We start from the raw sequence: 21,923 nt of genomic DNA on the forward strand, positions 1-21,923 counted from the left end.
AACCAATGTATTACTACAGTTCAGCTGATAAGAAATTGAAGCATTCATTCATTTGAACTATAGAGTATATCAAAAATCTGTTAATATGTGAATTACTTTTCTGTTTGCCTCTTTCTGGTACCTGCTCAAATGTTACTTTATTAAAGAAGCCTTCAGTGGCCACCCAAAGTAGAAACCACTCTTGCCTCCAGTCACACTGCTTCCTAACTCACATACTCTGCACTCTATTTCTGAGGAGAAGCCACTTAAGCACACATACATGTACATAAAACCATACACACATGTACACTCATCTTTTTGTCTGTCTCCTTCTTTCTCTTACCATTACATTATAATGTAAGATTCATGAGACTAGAAAATGTACTTTGCGAGCTACATCAGCAAGATGGTGGAATAAGAGATCCCCAGCACCAGTCCACTCCAGGAATACTGATTTAGCAATTATCCATAGACAAGAATGGAACCTGGGATGAGATTATAGCATCACAATGGAGTACGAGAACTGAAAAAACCTACATTGTAGAGGGTAAGAGAAAAAGTTTCACTTTCTAAACATTACCCATCCCCCACGCTGGCACAGGGCTGTGCCAAGAAGGAACACCTCAGGCTATGATTTCTTCATTGAGGGAAAGAGAGACCAAGGCAGATATCCAGCTTCCCCAGCCTTTGAGGGCACTGCTTGAGAGGCCCACTTCTGCCTCACCTCCTAGGGGAGTTGGCAAGACTAGACTCCTGGGGACAGCTAAGAACAAAGAAAGGGCCAGGAGCTCACAGTGACTGACATACAGACTTTGGCTATATCCCCACACCCACACCAGTTGCCTTTCCCAACTAGGGCACTCACAAGTGGCCTCACCAGAAAGAGGAATCCCTTCAACTGAATCCTCCCGAGTGCAGAGCCCAGCCTGGAGACCCACACATTCAGGGAAGCTAGTTAGCAGCTGCACCCAATTACAGAGTCAAGCCAGCAGCCCTGCTTAACAATGGCGCCCCACCCCCAGCAATCCCCATTCAAATATGGAGCCCTCCCAGCTGGGCCCACCCAAACTCACATCAGCAGGAAGATCTTCCAGATTGCAGACCCTAGCGGCAGGCCCACACATAGATGCTACAAGCTGGCCTTCCCAGAATCCAAGGCTGGCTGAGTGGTGAAGAAGATCTTTCCCTGTCAAAGCCCACCGATAAAGATTAAAAGTGGTGACCACTTCCTAAAATGGTTAGACAGCAAAGCAAGCGCACAAAGATCACAGACAATCAGAGAAACACGACACCATCAAAGGAAACTAATAAAGCTCTAGCAACTGACTCTAAGGAAATGGAGATCTACAAAATTCCTGATAAAGAATTGAGAATAATAGTTTTAGAGTAGCTCATGAACTACAAGAGTACACATATAGACTCCTAAGTGATATCAGGAAAAACAATACATGAACAAAATGAAAAATTCAACAAAGAAGCAAATACCATAAAAAAACCCAGAAATCTTAGAGATGAAGAATATGGTGATAATTGAAAAATGCAATACAGAACTTCAAGAGTAGACTTAATCAAGCAGAAGAAAGAATTTGTAAATTTAAAGATAGGTCATTTGAAATTATCCACTAAAAATAGCAAAAAAAAAAATAAATTAACAAGAGCGAAGAAAGCCTATGGGACTTATGGAACACCATCAAGTGAAACAATATATGCATTATGGGCATTTCAGAAGAAGAGAGAGAGAAAAATAGCAGAAAGTCCATTTACAGAAATAACTGCTGAAAAATTCCCAAATTTGTGGAAGGAAATAGATATATATATAATCATGAAGTCCAAAAGTACCCAAATAGGATGAATTGAAAGAGTTCTACACTGACATATTATAATTAAACTGTCAGAAGGCAAAGGCAAAGAGAATTTTGAAAGGAATGAGAGAAAAGTGACTTGTCACAAAAGGTTAACTTCCGTAAGATTATCAGCGGAATTCTCAGAAGAAACTTTTCAAGCCAAAAAAGAGTGGCATAAAATATTCACTGCAATGAAAGAAAATATTGCCAACCATGAATACTATACCTGGAAAAATTCTCCTTCAAAAGTGAAGGAGAGATGAAGTTTTCCCAGATAAACAAATCTGAGAAGCTCATCACCACTAGACCTGCCTTACAAGAAGTGCTAAAGGGAGTTCTTCAAATTGAAACAAATAATTGTTAAATGACAACACAAAAGTATATGAAAGTAGAAATCTTTCTGGTAAAAATATGTTCAAACATAGAATATTATAATACTATAATGGTCATGCATAAATCACTTTTAACTCTAGTATAAAATCAAAAGACAAAAGTGTTGAGAATAATTATAACAACAAATATATGTTAAGGAATACACAATATAAAAATAAACTCTGACAACAATGACAGTGTGTGTATAGGGATGTAAAAGTACAGAGCTTTCTATGTATTTGAAGTTAATTTGTTGTTGGATTAAAGTAAGCTTAAATAACTGTAAGAGTTTTGATCAAGCCTACGGTAATACACACTCGCACACATACACACACACAACTTATAATAGATACAAAAAGTAAGGGATAAAAGAATCATAGAATCTCACTAAAAATCATCAAATCACAAAGAAAGACAGCAAAAGAAGAAGAGAGTAACAAGACAACAACAAAGCACACAGAAAACAATTAACAAAATGGCAATAATACATTATTACCTATCAATAATTACATGTAGATGGATTAAATCCACCAGTCAAAAGACATAGGGTAGCTGACTGGATTAAAAATAGAAGACTCAACCATATTCCACTTACAAGGCACTTACCTTAAATTTAAAGACACATGGGCTGAAAGTGAAGAGATAGAAAAATATATTTCATATGAATAGTAACCAGAAGGGATAAGGAGTGTTCCCTTTAAGTCAAAAACTGTCACAAGAGACAAAGAAAGTCATGACATAACGATAAGGGGTCAATTCAATGAGAAGATACAACAATTATAAATATATATGCACCCAAAATGAAAGCAACTAAATATATAAAGCAAACATTGACAAATCTGAAGGATGAGCTATGCAGCACTAAAATAATAGCAGGAGACTTCAATACTCCACTTTCAAGAACAGATAGATCATACAGACAACTAATTAGTAAGGAGATAGTAGATTTCTCATCAGAAATCCCACTATATTTAGCAGAATAAATATTTGTATCTCAGCAGAACAGCACTGTAGATCAAATAGACCAGCAGACATATATTGAACATTCACTGAATAGCACTAGAATACACATTCTATTGTAGAATTCTCTAGAATAGATCACATGCTTGGTCACAAAAAAAAAGTTTTTTTAATCAAATTTAATAAAACTGAAATCATTCTAAGTATCTTTTCCAACCACAATGGAATAAAATCAGAAATTAAATTAGTAACAAAATAAAATCACAAAAATTCACAAATGTATGAAAATTAAACAACACACTCTTAAACAACCATTGGGTCAAAGAAGAAATTGAAAGGAAAAGTAGAAAATGCCTCAGGGTAAACAAAAACAAAAACACAAAATACCAAAATTTACTCAAAAACAATATTAAAAGGAAATTTTATAGCAATAAATGCCTACATTAAAAAAGAAGAAAGATCTCAAATAAACAACCTTACTTATCACAGAACTAGAAAAAAAAAAAAACTAAGATCATAGTTAACAGAAGAAAGGAAATGATAAAGATAAGAACAAAATAAATAAAATAGAGAATAGAAATATAATAGAAAAAATCTACAAAACTAAGAGTTGTTTTTTGAAAAGGTAAACAAAATTGACAATTCCCTGGCTAGATTAAGAAAAAAAGAGAGGATTCAAATAAATGAAATCAGTAATGAAAGAGGAGACAATGCAACCAATCCCACAAAAATAAAAAAAGTCTGCTTTGTCAAAAATCAGAGGGCAATATGAATATGATTTTGTATCTGTGTTCTCTGTTCTGATCCATTGGTCTGTCTCTGCTCTTGTGCCAGTACCATGCTGTTTTGGTTATATAGCCTTGTAGTTTAGAAGTCTGGTAAATTGATGCCTCCCAATATGTTCTTTTTGCTTAAGGTTGCTTTGGCTATACGGGGTCTTCTCTGGTTCCAAACAAAGAGTAGAATTATTTTTTCTAGATCTGTAAGAAATGATGTTGGTATTTCAACAGGATTGCATTGAATCTGTAGATCACTTTGGGTAGTATAGACATTTTAACAATGTTGATTCTGGCAATCCATGAGCATGGTGTGTTTTTCCACCTTTTTGTGTCCTCTGCTATTTCCTTCCTCAATATTTCATAGTTAATTCACACCTAATGGATACAATACACACTATCTGGGGGATGGGCACACTTATAACTTTGACTCAAACAGTACAAAAGCAATTTATGTAACCAAAACATCTATACCCCCATAATATTCTGAAATTAAAAAATAGAAAAATAAAATGAAAAAGATCACAAGGGATTATTATGAACAATTACATGCCAGCAAATTTGACAACTTGGAAGAAATAGATAAATTCCTTAAAAATACAGCCTATCAACTGAATCAAGAAGAAAGCCTGAACAGACCAATAACAAATAAGGAGATTGAATCAGTAATTAAAACCTCCCATAAAAGCAAAGTTCACAAGTGAATTTTACCAAACTTTCAAATCAGAATTAATATCCTTCCTTCTTAAATTTCTCTCAAAAATAGAAGAGTGAGCACCTTCGTACTAATTTTATGAGGCTAGCATTACCCTGATAACAAAGCCAGACAAGAACACCAGAAGCAAAGGAAATCTCAGGTCAGTATCTCTGATAAATATGGATGCAAAAATTCTCAAAAATATATTACCAAACCAAATTCAACAGCACATTAAAAAGGATCATACATTATGACTTATAAATGCCCATAAAGTGAGATTCATTCCTGGGATGCAAGGATGTTTCAACTTACACTAATCACTAAATGGGATACACCACATTAATAGAATGACAGGCAAAAAATATACAATCATCTCAATAGATGCAGAAAAATAATTTGACAAAATTCAACATCCATTAGTAATAACAACACTTGACAAATTAGGTATATAAGGAACTTACCTCAACACAATAAAGGTCAGATATGAAAACCTCACAGCTAACGTCACACTCAACAGTAAAAAATTTAAAGATTTTCTTCTAAGATCTGGAACACGGCAGGTATGCCCACTCTCACCAGTCTTATGCAGCAAGATACAGGAAGTGCCAACTGGAATAATTAAGCGAGAAGACGAAATAAGAGGCATCCAAATCAGAAAACGAGGAAAAATTAACTCTGTTTGCAGACGACATGATCTTATATGTAGAAAATACTAAAGACTCCACAAAAAACTGTATAACTAATAAACAAATTCAGTAAAGTTGCAGGGTTCAAATCAACATTCAAAAATAAGTTGTGTTTCTATAAACCAACAGCACACTATCCAAAAAGAAAATGAAGAAAACAATTCCATTTACAGTAACTCCAAAAAGAATAAAATACTTAGGAATAAACCTGACTGAGGAGGTGAGAGACTTGTAAATTGAAAATTATAAAACAGTAATGAAAGAAATTAAAGCAGATACATTTGAATGGAAAGACATTTCTTGCTCGTGGATCAGAACTAATGTTAAAATGTCTATGAACAGATTCAACACAATCTCTGTCAAAATCCTAAAGATGGTTTTTATAGAAATAGAAAAATTAATCCTAAAATTTATATGAATCCACAAAAGACCCATATAACCAAGGCGATTTTGAGCAAGAAGAACAAAGCTAGAAACATCATTCTTCCTGATTTCAAAATAATTACAAAACAACAGTAATCAAAACAGTATGGTACTGGCATAAAACATACACATAGACCAATGGAACAAAATAGCTCATACCATATACAATCATGCCATATACAGTCATCTGATCTTCAGCAAAGGTGTCAGGCATACACAATGGGGAAAGAATTGTCTCTTCAGTAAATGATGTGGGGAAAACTCGATATCCACATTCAAAAGAATGAAATTGGACCCTTATCTTTCAACGTAGACAAAAATTAACTCAAAATGAATTAATGAATAAAACAAAAGACCAACAACTGTAAAACTCACAGAGAGAAACCTGGTAAAACCTTCATAACATTGGTTTGGCAATGATTTCATGAATATGACACCAAAAGCACAGTCGATGAAAGCAAAACTAGGTAAGTAGGACTATATCAAACTAAAAACCTCTGCATAGCAAAGGAAACAATAGAGTGAAAAGGTAGCCTTCAGAATGGTAGGAAAAAAAAATTACAAACCATATATTTGTCAAGGGGTTAATTTCTAAACTACATAAGAAACTCCTTAAATTCAATAGCAAAAATTTAAAAAACCTAATTTAAAAATGAGCAAATGATTTGAATAGACATTTCATAAAAGAAGACATAGAAATGGCCAATGGGTATATGAAAGGATGCTTGACATGGCTAATCATCAGGGAAATGCAAATCAAAACCACAATGAGATAGACATCACCTCACACTTGTTAGGATGATTATTATCAAAAAAAACAAAAGATAAGTTTGGTAAAATTATGGAGAAATTGAAACTCACACTTGGTGGTAATGTAAAATGATATAGCTATTAATATTAATACTATGAAAAACAATATGGATGCTCCTCAAAAAATGTAAAATAGCACTCTTCATATGATCCAACAATCCCACTTCTGAGTATACAAGGTCTGTCCGGACAGTATCCACCCACTGTTAATAAAATGAGAACAATCTGCACAACATCGATGTATATTGGTGGCCAAGGAGCGTGGACTGGGATGCGCGTGCCCGAACAATGACGACTGCCCTGTGCTAGTCAGTGGGGCGCTAGGTGCCATTGAGTGAGTATGTGTACTGTGTGGCCGTGGCATTTAAAATGACTGAGTAGAGCAACGAATGTGCATCAAATTTTGCTTTAAGCTTGACCATTCCTCTGCAGAAACTATTAGGATGATTCAGAAGGCTTTCGGGGACAATGCAATGAGTGCAGCACAAATAAAGTGTGGCACAAATGCTTCAAAGATGATCGAGAATCTATTGAAAGTGATCCATGTTCTAGAAGGCCTGCAACAAGCAGAACATCTGAGAATATTGAACGTGTACAGGTTAGGTTAAGAAATGCTGGGAGAACTGTGTGAGGTCCCAAGGTGCCTACTTTGAAGGGGACTGAGGCATCATTTTCCTATGTACAATGTTTCTTGCCTCTTCTCTCTTTTTCAGTAAATGTCTCTATTTTTCATATTACATGGCTAGATACTTTCCGGACAGACCTCGTATATCCAAAAGAATTGAAATCTGTATCTCAAATAGATATCTGCACTCCCATGTTCATTGCAGCATTATTCCCAATAGCCAAAATATGGAAAAAACCTAAATGTCCTTTGATGGATGAATGGATAAGGAAATTATAGTATATGCATCTACTAGAATATTATTCAGCTTCAAAAAAGAAGGAAATCCTGTCATTTGTGACAAGATGGATGGACCTGGAAGACATTATGCTAAGTTAAACATCAGTCAAAGAGGAACACATGCTGGATGATTCCTCCTATAGGGGGCATCTACTCAGATGTATGGAAATAGACAATAGAATGATGGTTCCCAGGGGATGAGGTGAGGGGGATGTGAGGGAGTGTTGGTTATAATGTTACAGTTATACAAAATTAGTAAGTTCTAAAGTACTGCTGTATAACATCACAATAAGGTATTGTGTACTTAAAAATTTAACAGGGTGGCTCTCATGTTAAGTGTTCTAACCACAAAAAAGAAAAAAAAAAGGAAAGAAAGAAAGAGAGAAAGAAAAGAGAGGAAGGAAGAGAGGAGAAAAAAGGGAGAAGAAAGGGAGGAAGGAAGGAAGGAAACATAAATACCAAGCGACACAAAGAAACTTTTGGAGGAGATGGATATGTTTATTACCTGGATTGTAGTGATGGTAACATGAGTGTATACATGTGTCTAAACTCACCAAATTGGATACATTACTTATGTTTTTAGCATATCAATTATGTAGGCCTGTGGAAGAAAGACATGTACAATAATACTGCTCTCACTATATTAATATGTAAATAACTAATAAAAAATAATGTTTTAGTAAAGCAGTTTTTGAACCTTTAATAAAATTGGACACTTATTTTAAAAAAGAAAGAAAATGTACTCCGTTTACTGCTATGTTCCTAGCATCCAGACAACATCTGCTATGTAATAGGCATTTGAAAAATATTGTAGAAAAATTGAGTATGCCACAGAAATATTTTAGATCATGGGACACCCGTGGTTTAGGAAGCATATTTTACAAGTTTACTTGGCTCACTGATGTTACTACCTTAGATTCCTAAAAGAGCTGGTACTTGACAATGGGATGAGAGTTTACATGAAAATATTAATAGAAGGATGAAAAACTAGCCTGCCGGGAAGAGAGAATACCAAGTGCAAACACCCAAGGAAAGACAGTTTGGTGGCAGTCACATGTGCCTATGATATGTATATTTACAGAGAGTGGCATAAGGGAGGTTTGAATGTATAGACAGCACCAGATCATGAAAGATCTTGTAGACTTTAACAAAAAGTTAGAATATTAACAAAATCAGATGAGAAACTAATGAAAAGTTTTGATCAAGGACATAACACAATAAATTTATGTTCCTAAAAGGCTACCCTGGTGCAAAGTAAAGAGTGGGTGTAGTAGGGAAGGAAAATGGGGAAACCAGTAACAAGTAGTCCTAGTAGGAGGTAATAGTGGTGATGAGAATGGAGATAAAAATCATCAGATTCTGGTAGAATAGAAATGGGAATCGAGAGGGAAGAGATATCAAAAATAATACATTAAACAGATTTTTGGCTCAAGCTGGATGGATAGTAGTGTCATAAAATAAATGGGGAAAACGAGGGGAGGAATATCTTTATTTGTTATTGTTGAAGGGGGAGAGATTTTGCGTGATACTACCACAAGTTGCTAAAGAGGTGATGATTGGGGATGGGGATAGAGTTTAGGTGGAGAAAAATCACATGGATTTGAGTTAATATCATTTAATCTTCAGATTTCAGAGTACTGACCACTACATCCTGGGGCCAGTTAATTTCATTTAATTATCTAGCCTTATTCTATGCTCAGGTTTCAAGTATTTTATGAGGAATGTTAATATAGTCCTTTAAAGAAATGTATAAAATGGAATCATTATTTTGTCAAAACTTTTCTGCAACCTCGTATTTTTCTAAAATTTTCATCACTAATGAAAATGGAGAAATGAAATCTGATTTTATGTTATAATTGTAATTGCTAGATCTAGTCTTTTCCATCACAGAAATAGTTATCCAAATTAATGTCTACCTTGTAAGTTTTTTTTTTTCACAATAGATATTTCTTCAAAGGGCAAAGTAGCTGGAGTTAATTAATGCATTAATCTAGCCTATGAATTAATGCACTAGCTACATAATCTCATTTATTTTTTGCCTTGAAATAATCTCAGAATGGATGGTTCAAAGCAGCCGTACCCCACAATAGAGTCCACTGTAGTTATGTTAGTGAAATGTAAATAAAATGAGTAAGTGAAAGCTGTTTAATGATTTTAAATTGGGTGGAACGTAGTGATGGTGTTTTTCTCTCCTCCTATCAAATATAACACTACCGATAGTTTTGATTTTAGTAGTACTTATTTATTTATTTGAATTTCATTATAGGAAAGCAAATTAGGAGAAAAATGGAATTGAGATACATAATTATGATGTGAGTTGGTTTTTGCCAGCAACATAGCTATTATACATGCAAATGTCTCTGCTATAATTCCATGACTTTACCAGGAATAACAGAAGGAACCAGTAGTAAATATTAATAATTTAATAATAAAATAAGTCATTATAGCTTATGCTGTATTTATTTTATTTCTATTATCAAATTAAAGGCATTATGATTATCTTAATGATACTTGAATGGTATATGATTTTAATTTTTGATAAGGTTTTTCAGTGTGTGTATGTGTTCTGTGTGTGTGTTTAGTCAAACCATGAGTAACTTTCAGGTTAGTTTCCTGTTTTGAGGACATTCATATTTAGAAAAATAATTTTTATATAAGGTGGGGCTACTTGATATGATGTAGTAAGTGTAAGCTTTGGATTCAGGTCTCGCTGTACCATTTATTAACTGCTTACCTTTGGAAAAGCTGTTTACTTTCTTTGAGCCTCACTTTCCTCATCTTCAACAGGAGAATAATGCTTACCTTGAAGAATCGTGATTAAAAAAGAGAGAATAAGTACAAAACACTTATTACTCAGTGTGGCATAAGTATTACTTGCAAATGGACAAGTATCTTATTGATTTTGAGAATAAAATGTGTCCTATTTTTACACTAGGCCTTGACATTTGGGCAATGTGTTGATGCTTGTCAGAGCTGATACTTTATTAGCAGGTAGGGGGCTCATGTGAGCACATTTTAGGGTATGTGCGCAACCTAAACAATACTTTGTTTTCTTGAACAGGCCTTCAGTAGCCACTTAGTTGAATAAAGTAGACGTCTAACGCAATCTTGGCCAAACCTGAATCTCTTGAGATTTAGGAATTAGGAGGTGAATTCATATTACTAGAGAAGTTATTCTCAACCTTGGATACACAGTACAATCCCTTCGAGGTACTTTTAAGAACACTAACGTTTGAGTCCCACCCTGAGGGATTCTGATATAATTAGAATGGAATATGTCTGGTCTGGATATCAGAACTTTTAAAACTCCTACATGTTTCTGATAATGTAGAGTTAAAAATGACTGGGCTAGACCTATAAAATAATAATCATTCTGGGTAAAGAAGTAGAAGCCAGTTGGTAGAGAGAGAAGAATAAAGTAGATGTACATAGAGGAGGAGAGAGAGTGAAGGATCCCATGGCTTTCTTTGACAATCCCCAGCACTTCCTGGAGGCCCAGCTGCATTCCTGCTTGAGTTTCACAAGATACTCCTGTATCCTCACAATAACCATCTGAGTCTAGTTTCTGTCACTTGCCACCAAAAGAGTCCATTATAAGCTGGAAGTCAAAAGTCAGGGAGGGTAGAAAAATACTTTATTTTAGGCAAGACTCTGGCAAAATTGTGAGATTGGTGAAAATGTATGTCACACCCCGTGACTGACTTATAGAACGTATACGTTTGCATAGCAACTTAATTACCCAGAATAGTTACTTATCATTCCCACTAGATGGCTCTTTGGGGAGCCTTTCTTAAATTCAACAGTCTTCCAGAGGTAAGGGTTGAATATTGCTACATTAGAATCATAGAATAATGGACTTTTAGATATTTGGGATAAAGTTAATGATTATTTCATCTAAATAATTTCATACAACTGTTTATCACCTTACTGGGAACTGTTATGAAAAAAAAGCTAAGTACCCAAGGTCACTAGTCTGATGAATTCAATAAATATTTTGAGCATCCTTCTAGGTGAAGGATCTTATGCTAGGTGCTGAAATTAAATCAAACAAGACACATATCTATGTGTCTTATGCTAGGTGCTGAAATTAAATCAAACAAGACACATATCTATGTAAGCAAACAGGCACAGAGTCTGATAAGGGAATGACTTTGCTTGTGGGAAATCAAGGAAGTTTCCTAGTGGAGATGACAACAAGGACTGAGTCTTGAAAACTTAGTTGGAATTTTCAAAGCATCAAAACCAGGCAAGAAAGAACATTCTAGGTCAAAAAAAAAATCAAAATGCATAGATGAATTAATGATATTATTTTATTTGAGGAATTATAAACAGTTCAATAAGCTGAAGTAAAAGATATTGAAAGGGAGTAGTAGGAAATGAGATTAGAAAGGGTGGGGCGGGGGAAGATCCAGATCATCATAGAGATTATATAGTATTTAGGAGTTTATGCTTTATGCTATGTATAGTAAAGAACCTTGAAGGCATTTGCAGATGGAAATGAAATGGACAAGAAATAAGTATAACCAATATAAATTCGGTACCTCTCATAGTCTATGCTTGATATGGAGTTAACATTTAGAAATTGTAATTGTAAGTGACTAAAATCTTCACTGTCTCCTCCCAAAAATTCTAAGGGTGAAAAAAAGCAAACTTTTAAAAAAGTAATCTTTAGTTATCACTGTCATTTTCAATTTCTATATGTTTTCTAAAAAGCAAAAAGCAAAGACTTCTGAAAAGGAATTATTTTGTCTTTACACTCTAAAATTTGGACACTTAGCTTTTCCTTAATTGCCATTTTTACCATCCTCATCTCAGTTCTTTATGATTTCGGTTTCTTTTGCTTTTGTAGTTTTCTTTCATTTTTCCCATTAGGTGTATTTTGAACAAAGATGTCACGGTGATGTCCAGATAAGATGCTTCTTGCTTTAGAGTGGGAAGGGAAAGAAAGGAATGACGAAAATTTAAGTTCTTATATTTAAATGTTTCAACTATGTTAGCAGATGCCTCAATTTCAGAACATATAAGTAAATAAGACATCCAACAAGGACAACTAGAATGTCAAAAAGCATTATAATTATAATATAAAATAATTATAAAGATAAAAATGTTTAGCCTAGAGGAGAAATGGAGATTTAGAAAACATATGATAGTTCTTAAAACATATTTGAGAATTGCCATGTGAAAAAGTGATTTTATTTATCTATATATCTACAGAGGACAGACTTGCTTTCAAGAGTATTTTATAGAGATGCATATTTTTAATTCCAGTGGAGATAATTGAGTAGGTCACTGTCGATCGCTCTCCTCATAGAGCTTATGATCTATCTGAAGAGAAAATTAACATGTATGTATTAGCCAAGTATGATGACCACTGAAGTAGAAGCATATTTTAAATTGTAAAATAGCAAATAAAAGAGTGAGCTACATCAGAAAAGGCTATAGATGGTATTAAGCCAGGAGGCATATGCTCAAATGAATCAGTTGAGTTTGAAAGGATTATTAGGAGTTCGATGGCTGGCAAAGTCTTACATGTGTATTTTAGGCAGGTGAAAATGCGTTAGATAAAGTATGGAGACATGTAACAGTGTGATGAACAATGTAGTTTAAAGTTTGTGGTTGGTTGGTGGTAGGTTGGTTAGTAGTTTTTTTGTGTTTTTATGTTTATAAAATTCAGGGACTTTGTGTTGTTCATCTGTATATCATCAAGTTTTTAATAAATACTTGCTGAATAAATAAATGAATGAAAATAGCTCTATATGAATGTTAAGAATTGAGTCTAACTAGGTATATTGGGACTACATTATGGAAACAATCAGAATATGCCATTCAAAGAAATTTTAAATTGTTTTGCTGAAAAATATGGGGAAGTTCAAGCATGTTAATGCTTAAATTTATAACCACATATTTTCAATGTAATTCATAAATTAAAAGAATTTTAGTTTTTATGCCCTAGGAGTGTCCCAGACAAAATAATTTATCTGTAATGACCAGGGAGGACTTCAGAATAAGTATTTTTCAATAGGCGGAGAAGAAAGATCCGGAATGTGAAAGGTGCAGAGGCAGCGAGGCGCAAAGTATTTTTGAGTAGAAATGATTGGAACATTTGATTTTTAGGGGTAGCTTAAGAACATTACCCAACAAGATAGAAAAAATATATATATTTTATTGTTGTTTTGCCACTAATTGAGTAACTTAGAATGCAGTAAGTGATATTCATTTAAACTTCTTTGGCTTTAGTTTTCTCTTTGTAAAATAACGTTTTTAAAATAAATCATCTCTTTGACTGTTCTAGCTCTCTATCTGTTTTAAGTTTGGTGAATAATAATAAATAGAACTGAAAATGTTGATTTAATACAGTCCGTGGAGGAAACTAAACAGGCCATTTCCTTGATTGGGTTTTAGATTATCATCGCTTCTTTTAAAAAATTGTTTTAGTATACCTTTAAATGTATTCGTCTTATATAAATTAACTTGTGTTCATTATTGAAAACATGAAAAATACAATAAGCAAAAATTTAAAAATTAAAGGCCATCTAAAACTCTGATTCTGAGAGATAATTCTGTTAACATATTGATGTTTACCCTTTGTGATAGATGGATAAATACAAACATAGCAAAATAGATATACATGTATATTTTACTGAAAACTTTCAATTTAATTTTAATGTTAACTCACTATTTTTTAACTTAGTATCTGAAAAATACATTTTTCGCGTCAATAAATTCTTTTCTTCTGTATCATTTCTTATGCTACCATAGCATTCCTTTCTATAGTAGAATCATTATGGAACTAATCCCCATTCAACATCTAGGTTATTATTTTATATCTGTTATTTGCTAACACTATTGCATGACTGGAAAAATAGTATTGTCTGAAATTGAAAATCTGGATAACATATTCTTTAGAAGAGAATACAATGAGATAAACAAGTTGAGCTTGAAGAAAGGGCAAAGTATCCACACCCAAAGGTCTCGAAGCTTCCTGGAAAGCTGAGTTTGAAGATTACAATTGGAATTTGGGAGAAATTAGCCTCGTGGTGAGAGCTGGACCTTGAGATATTTGAGTTCCTTGAGCAAGGCTACAGAGGGGAAATAGCCTTTTAAACTTGAGAAAAGAAAGTGTATATCAGGACATAGATATACTGTGAGGTTGAACAGAATAGGTTGCTGTAGCTCCACACTGTGGCAAAAAGCCACAAAGACAAAAGAAAAAATAGCCCTGTGTATGCATGGTATAAACACTGCCTATTACCAGTGAAGATTTTAGGTTGCATTTTACATACATATCGACAGTTATTTTTGTGATTAAAAGAAAATATAAAATTTTAAAAAGCGGTATTTCTTATTTGAAGGAATTTTATATATGTGTATGTTTATTTTTTGTTATTTGTTGTTTGATTGATGTTTCTTTTTTGTTTTTGTTTTGAAGCTTAAGGAGAATATTGTAAAATTTGTTCAAATAATTTCCTTTCTAAGTATTAAGGCAGCAATCTTCTTTTTTTTTAATTTCAGAGTATTACAGGGGTATAAAGGTTTTGGTTACATAAATTGCTTTTGTGCCATTTGGGTCAAAATTATAAGTGTGCCAAACACCAAGATAGCGTGCAATGTACCCATTAGGTGTGAATTTGCCTGTCCCTCTCCTCCCCCTCTCACATGCTTGGTTTCTGCTGAGTTTTACTACCATTTGTGCACACGATGTTGATAGGTCAGTTCCAGTTTAACAGTGAGTACACGTGGTGTTTGTTTTTCCATTCTTGTGCTTAGAAGAATGGTCTTCAGTTCCATCCAGGTTGTTACAAAGGGTATTAGTTCACCATTTTATTTATGGCTGAGTAGTACTCCACAGTATACATATACTGGGTATTTACCCAAAGAGAAAAAAAAAGGCATTTTATAAAAAAGACACTTGCACTCGAATGTTTATAGCAGCTCAATTCATAATTGCAAAGATGCAGAAGCAATCTTCTTAAGAATTTCATAGCGATGTTTTATTTATTGAAAACTACAATAAGTTAAGCAATGAAAGTTGAACTACACATATATATCTGCCTCCTTGGGCTATTGCCTAATGCCATATATAGCTACAATTATGAACAAACTAAAATTCATCTGTAAGATTGAAGAGATTAGATATTTCAGTACACAGCCATAAAAAGAGAAGGAAACTTGTAGTGTCATTTATTTCATCATACAAAATACAAGTACATGGGACCACTTATGTTTCTGCTAGTGGGATGACAGACAAGGTTACCCAACGTTGTTTCTAAGGTTCTGCGGATAGGGAAGGTGCTTCTAAATTTTTCTCATTATTAACCAACTCCTGGTGTTAGGAAATTCTTTCTCAGTCTAACCTACAACTTGATTGATTCTATTTAAATTATGCTTACATGGAGCTAAGCAAATACCTCCAGGGTGGATTTCTTCTACATTCATCCTTGTACATACTGACATGGACACACATCCATATACACATCTCTAATTACCTACCACTTGCCTATATTACGTATTATGGCTTTTGTCTTTGCTAATAATCCTTTTAATAGTATTGCAATCTTATTTGAAGACAGAGGAAATTATTTTCACAGTCAGACTGACTAATGTTCAGAAATGCGCCTTGAAGCCCAGACCATCCCTGGCAGAAGGCGCTTGCCATAGCTGAAGCCTGGATGCCATCAGGCACCTCTTTGCAGATACCAGAGACACATTAGTGTTTCAAATGACAAGTTTGATGCCTTTTTACATATTAAGTGAACTTTGCTTTGCATTATAAGTGGTAGAGGCCCAGAAATAATTTCTATGCAAGTCATGGCAATCTTTATCTACACAAGACGCACTCCTGTAAAATTAAAGTTCTGCTCAAGTAACTTCTCTTTTGAGTGATGATTCACAAGAGAAAGGAGTTTTACTTTTGAATTAACTAGCCCTGTCCATTCAGTAACTGCTTTGGCTGAGAAAATTCATCCTTTTTACATTTTCCAGTATTATTTGTCTTTCAGAGATAAACAGAGAGAAAGAGAGAGGAAAAGAGAGAAAGAGAGAGAGAGAAGGAAGGAGGAAGCGAGAGCGAGCAAGGAAGAGACAAGCACTTTGGAAACAAAAGGCCTGATGAGATCTTTAATAACCTCCCAGACAGAAAGGAAGACAACATTTAGCAAGCACCTATGTGCTATGCATAAGTGTTTTCATTAAATCATTCCAATAATCCCGCAAGGTAACATTATTACAGAAATCATTGAACAAAGGTAAATTTATAGTTTTCAGTGCCAACTGAAGATTTTGACATAAACTGATACCTGTTTGGTTTCTGAAACAAACTCCCCTAATGCACATGAGTATGTTACCCACTTTCCAAATGAGATGTCTCCCTGTGGCTTATGATTTCCTGCATTTTCCAATATCCCTATGAGGTAGGAAATTAGGCAAGCAACATTCCTGCTGTTGTACTGAAAACTATAGAGGAGAAAAGACAGGGACATGCTAGGTGGCTTTCCTAAAATCACATAAACAGCAGTGAGATTACTGGAAATTGCATTTAGGCCTCCTCACTTGCTGCTGCCCGTATCTCTGAGTACTAAGGACATTCTCATAAATTAAATACAAAGAAGCTAGGTTATGGGACCAGGGAGAGAAATTCTGTAATTATTACCTTTTGTGTTTGAATCTTTATGTTTTAAATGAGTGGGGTTTTTTTATTTAATTGATTTTATTTCTGTTAATACTCTCTATACTATCCTTGAAATTAAATAAGTATGAATGATATTATATGAATTGGATTCACTGCTAACTGAATTTTTGCCAGTTTTTGTCATTGTAAACATACTGATGTAACTATATTAATTCGAATGTTACCTTGAAGTGATTTTTGGTAAAATATTATATGGACAATTTAGATGTGATGCAACAGGAATTATTTGTTTATTTTTTACAGTCACAATATGGAGCTTCAGTTTCTGCCAAGCCTGAGCTACCCCTCTTTTACACTCCTATTGATCTGGTGGACATCAGTGTGGAAATGGCCGGACTGAAGTTTATAAATCCTTTTGGTCTTGCTAGTGCAACTCCAGCTACCAGCACGTCAATGATTAGAAGAGCTTTTGAAGCTGGATGGAGTTTTGCTCTGACCAAAACTTTCTCTCTTGATAAGGTAAGAAAATATTTTTGAAGCCAAGTTTAAATGTCTATCATGTGTTTTAATTGAGGTATAAATATTATAATGGAAAGATCTAGATTTTTTAATCAAAAAATAGTAATTATTAAACTATTTGACAAGCCCTATCATTCATTACACATTAGTCTTTAGTTTCTGTCCTTTTCTTCTGTCCCATGGAAAGAGGGGGAGATATATATTTCTCATTTTGTATCACCTAGAAAGCATCAAAAGTACAAATATTACAAAAGGGACTATTTCATTTAATAATCCCAAACTCTTTATTATTTTGACATTAATTTTTTTGTGATTTCTAAATGTGTATGAATCTGAGGACTTATGCCTCAATTCAGAGTTAGGAAGACAATGCGCTTGGTTTGCACTAAATCCTAGGATCCAATTCATGTCAAAAAGAATCTCTCAGTGTAATTCATTGGTGCTAGCAATAAAATTCTTCATTAATTTTTTAATATAGAAAATTTCCTCAAAAACACATACTCTGAGTTTCATTTGACATGACTTTGTGCTCACACCAAAAGTGGACATTCTATACATAATAGGAAATAAACTATGTATTAAGGTTGAAATTTATTCTTTAAAGTACACAAAGCATATAAATGCATGTTTTCAAACTAGGATGCTTTATACAGTAGAGGGTTGCATCCTTATATGGTTTTGAATTAGAAAAGAGCAGCAGAATTTAACAGTTTTAGACCATTTAATCATAAGATTATAAATGCTAAACCTCTCAGTGTATTTAGTACTAACTGGTAGTTAGTAATAATTAATGTATAAGAATGTGTAAATCTAGTGAATAAGAAAAGAGTATCATTATTTGAATCAGCCTTATCCTTAGGCAAAGAAAATAATAGAGAACAAACATGCCCCATTAAACACATTCTCTCCTCTTTTTCCTCTTACTAAGATCAATAGCTGGCATTATTATGGCTAAACCATTAAGGCTGTCTTATTCTGACAGCTTCACAAGATGCTATGTCTAAATGTGGTCAAGAAAATTGAGAGAATCCTCAAAAGTTAGAAAAACCAGCGTAAAAATACTTCTTAAATATTTTTATATTTAAATAACTAAGGAGAAGTTCTTTTTCAAATACATTGGCTGAATATTTAGAAATACTTCTATTAAACAAAGTATAAGAATGAACAGAAAATATTGGATTCGGCTTTAGAATTTCATGAATCAATTGTTTATAACCTTGTAGAATATTGATAGTATATTTGTCTTTGTTTTAATTCATCCTTTAAGAATTACTGGAAAGTCATAATCCAAACGTTTAATCTATTGGGGAAAACTGAGTCTTGGCATTTACTGACTCTTTTAGTTATGCTATTTTTTAAAATAAATATATATATTATATATATAAACAGAAATAAGTGGCTAATTTGGTACAAGTGAAGAATTATAGCAAAGAAAGGTGTTTGCTGCTTTAAATTTGATTTTCTTTGCTTGCAAAAATTGAATTCGGATTAATCAGAAACATCAGTCTTTTACTCTGTTGGTGACATGCATTGATTTGTGATGCTGTGTCTTTCAGTAACCTAAGAGCAGTTGCTTTTATTAGGATCACCAGCAGAAATAAATGTGGAAGCTAACTTCCTTCCAAACCTCCAATTTGAATTTAATCTATCAGTTTAGAAGAAGGGGAGTTATGAACAAATGCAAATTAAATTTGGCACATGAGACATAATGATGTGGGCTTTTAGGAAGCCCTATTTAGTTACTTTGATGGTGGGTAAAACAAAATATTGTGCAGATAATTTTAAACATATTTGTGCATATTGCAATGACAAAAATAATGATGCCACCTTCAGCTTATATAATGCCATTTTCAAAAAAAGGATTATTTTCTATACATGATTTTATAGAGTAGTTTGTCTCATAGAGATCTACTTTTTTGTTGTCTTATACGGCCCCTGATTAGTGATTAAACCTGTTGTGAATATATAATTACATCTCATGAGCTTCTTTCTATGCTTTCTTACTGATGATATGTTGTAGTATACAACTCAGTAGTATGAACGCGTTTTTCCTGCAGCCTTTTACTAAAGATGTCTATTAAAATATTATATGTGCTATACAGTTGTGTGGCATTATGGTATACCAATTTAGATTAGCCTTATTATAATTTATTATGCCAATCAAGAATCTATTTAAAATGTATTAAAATTCAGAATCTTGACATTTGAAATTTGGATGCGCTTAATATGACAAAGGTTATTCTATGGAGTTTTGTTATCATATGAAATATTAATATTTCACAATACAGTTTTGATGAAGTACAATTTACCCAGCCTGCATATAATAAAGAAATTAAATGCTTACCAAGGGAGTTCAGTAAAAATTAGAGCCCTGCCTGAACATCTGCTAGAAATTTTATTATCCTGTCCTACTGACAGTGTGGTCCCTCGTTGTTTTTCTAGATTGACAGCTGAATATTGCACTGATTTCTGCAGCAAATATGTTTAGGTGAACTTTGTTTCCCTTTTTTTATTTTTTTGGGAGTTCAGAACATGCTTTTGATTTTCATCCTATATATATTTTTTTATACTCTTGACATTTGTAGATGCCAGATTGAGGTCTAATACTCTGTAGCACCGATAGACCATTGACTTACAGTGAAATGCCATTGATATCTCAGTAAACAGAAATATTATTATTCTTTACTGTGCAGTCTATATAAAAGCTGTATGTGATTTCTTTAAGGAGGCAAATGATCAGATTTTTAATGTCAAATATAAAAAGATCTGTTTACTTTTGTGTTAAATAACATCAAAGATGGCTTTTATTATCTATGTTCTTCCTCCTGAAATCAGTCTTTTCAAGAATGTCCTGAAATAACTGGATTGCTTCCTTGAGATTCTATTTATGTTTTATAAAGATGGTAAAATGATATTTAAAATGTAATTATCAAATTATTTTTCTATATAAATATATATTGGCTTCAATTTTAAATTTTAAAAGGTGGGAGAGAAATCAACCTGTCGAGTTTAATCAAAGCTAAATTATCATGACAAAACAGTGCTCTGTTTAACTGGGAGTATTAGAAATGGCTTGGACTTCACATAAAATAACCCCTGACCTGTGTTCACATTATATTGATAGGAAATAGATAAAAACATTTTGTTTTCATTAATCATCTCCATAAATTTCATCCTCTCAGAGAGCTACATATTAAATATGGCAAATCTATAACATCTAACTGCAAGTTGCATATATCTTTATCAGTACACAAATAAATAAAATAAGAAGTGTTTATTACTATCCTAAATCAAATCTAAACCTATGCAACAGTTTACTTCATTTATAAGCTATATATGTGTTTGTATATATATTTATAAACTTGTGATTGATTTTTAATAGGAATGTCTTGAATGAATAGGTTTTGTTTTAATAAGTTTTTGATATTAGGTAAATAGGTAAACATATAATGGGTCTCTGTCAACATAAAATGCCAATAAGTAAAAACTGAAAATATTTAAGGTTCTTCATTATTTTTTTGGAATCAAAGTACTGATTGTAGCTGTTTCTATAAAATACAATCGTATACCACATAGGACAATGCTTAGCATATAGGAAAGGTTTGATAAATATTTCATAAATATGTGTTGGATAAATGAATAAATAGATTTTTTGGCAAGAGCATATTGAGTTTCTTTCTTTTTCTCAGCCATATGGACAGTTAATGCATAAAACAATCGATTGTTTTGAGTATTGATCTCAATTAAAGGAGAAAAGGGCACTTTAAAATTTTTCATATCCTATGTTTCTTTCTATAGTGCATCTATACATATCTAAAAATGAAAATGTTAGTGGAATTTCTAAATGCATAGATTGCATTTTAAGACTTAGGTTGTTGAATAAGCTTTTAAGATGCAAAGAATTTTAGAGAAAACAGAATAAGTCTCACGCAATATTAAGAAAGGGCATAAAAATTATCTGGCCCAACTTTCCAGGCTCACTGTCAGTAGTCCTGACAGAAGAAATGTAACCTGTTCTTGAATGTGTTTACTGACAAGGAATATGCTAGATCTTTATGGTAACACAACCTACTATAACTATAGAAAGATCTATTTATTTTAGAAGTGTGTTCCTTTTGTTGACCCCAAATCACCCTTCTCATAAGTTCCATCCATGTTTTATATGTTGTTCTGCCCTCTGAGACATCATGGAATAATAAGAGTAACTAATTAATACAAATGAACTGTTGATTTAAAAATACAGAGTTGTTCCTCCCCCCTCACCTCCAAGTAAATAAATACCCCTAGATAAAGGCTAACAAATATGGAGAGGCAGTGTAGTGTGG

General features: G+C 33.3%; 1 protein-coding gene across 1 annotated transcript in view; it reads left to right on the top strand.

The window, feature by feature from the left end:
* LOC105823749 (dihydropyrimidine dehydrogenase [NADP(+)]-like) overlaps positions 1-21,923 on the top strand; it is a 435,569-nt gene that overhangs the window by 167,653 nt on the left and 245,993 nt on the right. The window contains 1 exon segment of the mRNA XM_012661010.1: positions 17,383-17,598. Coding sequence (XP_012516464.1) covers positions 17,383-17,598 — 216 coding nt within the window.

Source organism: Propithecus coquereli, unplaced genomic scaffold, assembly GCF_000956105.1.
Source record: "Propithecus coquereli isolate 6110/MARCELLA unplaced genomic scaffold, Pcoq_1.0 Scaffold7, whole genome shotgun sequence".
Taxonomy (NCBI): Eukaryota; Metazoa; Chordata; class Mammalia; order Primates; family Indriidae; genus Propithecus; species Propithecus coquereli.